Source organism: Monoraphidium neglectum (genome assembly GCF_000611645.1).
Source record: "Monoraphidium neglectum strain SAG 48.87 unplaced genomic scaffold scaffold02356, whole genome shotgun sequence".
In the NCBI taxonomy this organism is placed as follows: Eukaryota; Viridiplantae; Chlorophyta; class Chlorophyceae; order Sphaeropleales; family Selenastraceae; genus Monoraphidium; species Monoraphidium neglectum.
Window position 1 is genome coordinate 1 of NW_014011272.1, and position 4,981 is coordinate 4,981.

General features: G+C 68.4%; 1 protein-coding gene across 1 annotated transcript in view; it reads left to right on the forward strand.

The window, feature by feature from the left end:
- Positions 1 to 545: 545 nt before the first annotated feature.
- Positions 546 to 4,981, forward strand: part of MNEG_10532 (Splicing factor 3B subunit 3) — a gene marked incomplete at both ends in the record, with an annotated part of 6,227 nt that continues 1,791 nt past the window's right edge. Inside the window, 10 exons of the mRNA XM_014040995.1 lie at positions 546 to 578; positions 680 to 784; positions 1,090 to 1,235; positions 1,503 to 1,596; positions 1,884 to 2,031; positions 2,324 to 2,502; positions 2,801 to 2,899; positions 3,424 to 3,558; positions 3,945 to 4,136; positions 4,529 to 4,686. Coding sequence (XP_013896449.1) covers positions 546 to 578; positions 680 to 784; positions 1,090 to 1,235; positions 1,503 to 1,596; positions 1,884 to 2,031; positions 2,324 to 2,502; positions 2,801 to 2,899; positions 3,424 to 3,558; positions 3,945 to 4,136; positions 4,529 to 4,686 — 1,289 coding nt within the window. The remainder of the gene's footprint in view (positions 579 to 679; positions 785 to 1,089; positions 1,236 to 1,502; positions 1,597 to 1,883; positions 2,032 to 2,323; positions 2,503 to 2,800; positions 2,900 to 3,423; positions 3,559 to 3,944; positions 4,137 to 4,528; positions 4,687 to 4,981) is intronic.

Here is a 4,981-nt window from a genome sequence, read left to right on the forward strand (position 1 = left end):
GGGGGGGGGGCGCTGGCGGGATCAATCCTCATGGGGCATCAAGCTGTGTGAGCAGTCAGGGAGGAGTGGGAGGTACCTTTGGGGAAGAAGCCGTACACAACTTTGGGAAAGTGGGGCGGCAGCCCGGGCGGCGGTGTCGCGACGATGCCGGCCGAGGTCAAAGTCATCAGCCCGCAAAAACGCCATGCCGGCCCGCCTGTCCTGCGCCACTCATACCTCTCCCACCACCAGCCTCAAGCTACCCCTCTCCCGCTCACTCCGCTCCCGCACCCCTGTCACCCACGTTCAATCCCCCTCTCAAAAACAGGTGTTTGCGATCGGGGAGGAGGTGCGGGAGACCAGCGACAGCGGATTCCTGGGGACCGTGGCCACCCTGCACACGCAGCTGCTGGAGGACGGCTCCATGCTGCAGGCGAGGCCCGCACGGGCGGGCCGCGGGCCGGGGCGGGATGGTGCTCTGTTGGGCCGCGGGGGGCCGTCGGGCGGGGCGGGCCGCGGGGGAACGCGAGGGGCGGCGGGCGCTGCGGCGGGGGCCGGCCGTCATCATGAGCAGTTGCAAGCTGAGGGAGATTCTGGAGGTGGCAAGGCATCCTTCGCGAGCGGGGCAGCCGTTGCGCGCTGCCACCAACTGCAGCAATCGGCACAACTGCCACAATTCGTCGCGCCCCTCGCCCCGCAGGTCCACGCCAACGGGCTGCGCCACATCCGCCCCGACCGCCGCATCAACGAGTGGCGCGTCCCCGGCCGCCGCAGCATCAGCCGGGCGGCGACGAACGCGCGGCAGGTGCGGGCGCGCGGGCCGGCGGCTGCGGCGGCCCCCAATGGTGGCCCCCCGGGGCGGCACGCGCCCCCCGCAACGTCCCCCCTGCTAGCTTTGCTGTTTCTCCGTGTGCGGATGCAGCCGCAGCCGCCCACCCCGGCCCATACGTGCGTCGCGGACGCGCTTCATCGCTTCCTTAGCATCTGTTCGCGTCGCACTGCCTGACCACCCTCATGTGGCATCCGGCCCGCCCCTAAACCTGGAGGTATGTCACACCTGTTGGTATGCTCACACCGTTTAATCTGCCCCAAACTCTGAACCCCCACCAGGTCGCCATCTCCCTGTCAGGGGGCGAGATCACGTACTTCGAGCTGGACCCCATGGGGCAGCTGCTGGAAATGGCCAAACGGGACATAGAGGGTGACGTCACCTGCCTGGACCTCGCGCCTGTCCCGCCGGGCCTACAGCGCTGCAGGTGGGCCGAGCAGGGCAGGGCGGGGCAGGGTGCACGCTCATTGGGGAGAGGGTGGCTACCTCAGGGCGCAGTCGCATCCGCCAGCGCCGCCCCAACGTCGACGGGGCTCCCGCGACCGTGAATTCCGGCGGCCTGGGTGCACACGGGCCTCCGCCGCCGCCTCCGCCGCCGCCGCGGCTGCCGCCGCTCAACCTCACCGCCGCGGCCGCCACCGCTCCCTCCCGCCGCCGCGCCCGCCGCCGCCGCCGCTGCGTTTTGTCTCGACAGGTTCCTGTGCGTGGGCGGCTACGACAACACAGTCCGGGTGTTCTCGCTGGAGGACGGCACGCAGCTGCGGTCGGTCTCCACGCAGGCCGTGCAGGTGGGGCGGCGCCGGGGCGGGTGCAGGGGCCCACACGGGGGTTGCTTTTTGGTGCCTTTTTTTGGTGGTGGAGAGGGGGGTGTCAGAGCCGTTTTAAGGTGCGTTCGTTGCTGTCGGCGGAGTGGGCGCGGGGCAAGCGCACGTTGCTCTGTGGTCTTGCTTCACCCACCCGCACGGCTGCGCAGCTTCGCGTGCGGGTTTGATCACATGACGTCAGACTTGCTCTCACCGGCGTCACAGCAAGAACGAGTATGGCAACACACTCATGCACCGCACCCGGCCCGCAGGGCACGCCCGAGAGCGTCCTGATGCTGTACGGCGGGACGGCCGGCGACGAGGGCGGCGACAGCGGCGGTGGCGGCGACACGGGGATGTTCTTGCACGTGGGGCTGTCCAACGGCGTGCTCATGCGCACGGAGGTCGACCGCACCACGGGTGGGGCTGCGTTTCTCTGCACAAACATACTAGCTAGAGGGCCGTGTTGGTGTATTTTTGAACGGGGCGGCCACTGTCAGCCTGGCTGAAGCCAGCAGGCAGCGTGCCTCCTGCGGGCCGCTCACCTGGGCACGTGCACTGCACTTGACAGGGGCGCGGGGATACCACGACAGCGCAATCGATCAATTCCAGCACCGCTGAGAGGGCCAGGCTGCGGCGGCCGCCCTTTTTGCGCAACCCGTCCCGCTTCCCCGGCCGACCCATCCCGCCTCCCCGCCGCGCTACGCCCCAGGCAAGCTCAGTGACACGCGGCAGCGGTTCCTGGGCACGCGCGCGCCGCGGCTGTTCCCCGTGAACGTGCGCGGGCAGCGCAGCATGCTGGCGCTCAGCAGCCGGCCCTGGCTGGGGTACAGCGACATGGGGCGGTTCCAAATCATGCCCCTCAGCTACGAGGCCCTCGACTTTGCAGCGGTGAGCTGCTCGTCCCGGTTGTCCGGGTGAAATTCATCTCAAATGTCATGGCATTTCTTCTGTGCAGAGAGTCCTCATTTGCAGCACAGTTGGCGGGCTCCACGGAGCTTTGGCAGAACACAACGGCGGCTGCGGGAGGTGCCGGCAAAGGCCGTGCGGCGGCGGCTCGGGTTTTTACGACGCCGCCGGCGCGCACGAGCGCCACCAACCCGCCACACCGAGCTCGTCGTAAGCGGCTTTCACGCTGACGCCGCCGCCCAACCGCCGCGGACCCGGCCCCCAAATCGCGCGGCCGCAGGCGTTCTCCTCTGAGCAGTGCCCCGAGGGCTTTGTGGCGGTGTCCAAGGGCGCGCTGCGCATCCTGGCGGTTGAGAACATCGGGGAGACCTTCAACCAGGTGTGGGGCAAGAGGGGCGAGTTGGAGTGGGAGCTGCGAATTCAACTGTGAATACGCGGTCTGGAAGCTTTGAGGGCCGTCGGCGCGAGATTTGGGGCAGCACTCGAGTTGAGGCTGCAGAAGAATGTGTGTATGTGTGTGTGCGGGCGTGCGTGTGTGCGTGTATGTGCATGCGTGCGTGCACGTGTGTGTGCGTGTGTGTGTGTGTGTGAATGTGTGTGCGTGCGTGTGTGTGCGTGCGTGTGTGCGCGTGTGTGTGCGTGCGTCCGTGCGTGCGTGCACGTGTGTGTGCGTGTGTGTGTGTGTGTGAATGTGTGTGCGTGCGTGCATGCGCGTGTGTTTTGGAGGGGGGCACCTGCTGTCAGGTGGGAAGTTGGGTAGGCACACAAGCCGGCGCCGGAACCTGCAGCACCTGCCCCCGCGTCCACCCAACATGATCCCCCAGCCGCCCTTTCCTCCTCGCCCCCTTGACGCGCCCCTGCCCGCCCCGCCCGCCCCGGCCCCCTGTTTGCGCGGCGCCGCAGGTCGCGACGCGCCTGCGCTATACGCCGCGGCGGCTGCTGGTGTACCCTGAGAGCCCGCAGTTCCTTATTGTGGCGGAGAGCGACCACGCGGCGGTCCCCCTGGATCAGCGAGAGGACCTGGCTGAGCGCCTGCAGGTGGGGATTTTCTTGAGGGGGCAAGGTGTGATCTGTGCACCGATCTGGTGGGCTTTGGTTTTGAAATGTCCCCAGGCCTGTCACCGGTTGATCATCACGTGGTGCTAAGGGTGCATGTTGACCGCCGCAGTGCGGCGCAGTGGGGCGCGGCGCGGCGGCGCCAAGCGTGCGGCTGGGGCCCCGCACCCGGCGCCAGTGGGGACCGCGTGCGGGCGGCCCTGGGTCAGACGCGTGGCCAACGCGCAGGGGGCCCCGCGCGATGGACGCATGTGTGCCGCTTGCAAGGGGCCCAGTGTCTGGCATTAAGCGCTTGCGCCGCCATCTCTTGTTTCGTTTGAGAGCCCACCCCAACTATTGGCAAACAACCCCGTGCCCGCCGCACCCAGGCGGCTGCGGAGGCCGCGGCCGCGGACGGCGACGGCGCCGAGTCGGCAGCGGCGGCGGCGGCGGCCGCGCGGGGCCCCGAATTCGATGAGGAGGTGGCGGCGCAGGAGGAGCAGTTCGGGCCGCCCATGGGGCAGGAGGGCCAGTGGGCGTCGTGCCTGCGCATAGTGGACCCCAGCAGCCTCAGCACGCAGGTGTGTGCACACGTACCGCGTGCCCTCGGTCGTCGCAGCCGGCGCCGCCAACCCGGAAGCCGCTTCGGGCAGGAGCCTCGTGCCCGCCGACAGGCCACTCCCCTGCACCCATCGCATCTTCTTTCACACCAGGCCTCTTCACACCAGCCGCCTGCCCCAAGCCGCCTAAAGCTGGCAAGACTGACCACCAAACCTCCGCCCCGCACTGTTTAAATTCCACCCACTCCGAGCACCCAACCTTCCTCACTTTTGTGTGAGGGGGCAACTGCTCCTTGGCCCCTCACTCACATACACACACACACACGCACGCGCACACGCACACACACTCTCACTTTCACTCTCTCACCCCTACATACACACACACGCGCACCCCACACACACCAACCACCCAGTGTGTCGTGGAGCTGGACAACAACGAGGCCGTCACCAGCATGTGTCTCGTGCGCTTCGAGGGCGGCCACGAGAAGGGCTGGCTGCTGGCGGTGGGCACGGCCGAGGGCATGACCTTCTTCCCCACGGACTGCCAGGCCGGGTACATCCGCATCTACAGGTCAGCGCTGCGCCACCCCGGGTGCTGGAGGGGTGGTGGCGCCCGACGGGGCCCGCGCGGCTGATGGAGGCACGCGCGCACGAGGCCGGCGTGTGCGTACAGAACCCGGATTTGCCGAGGGGATGTTGCAGGTCGCCGCGGCCTCGTCCCTGCAGGCCCGGCGCAGCACGCCTGCGTTCTCCTGCATTCTCCGCCGTGAGTGCCGAGCCAGGGCTCCGCCCGCCAGTACCCCGCCACCTGCCCCGCCGGCCCACCTCCCTCCTCTCGAACCCATTATCACCCCACACTAATCGCC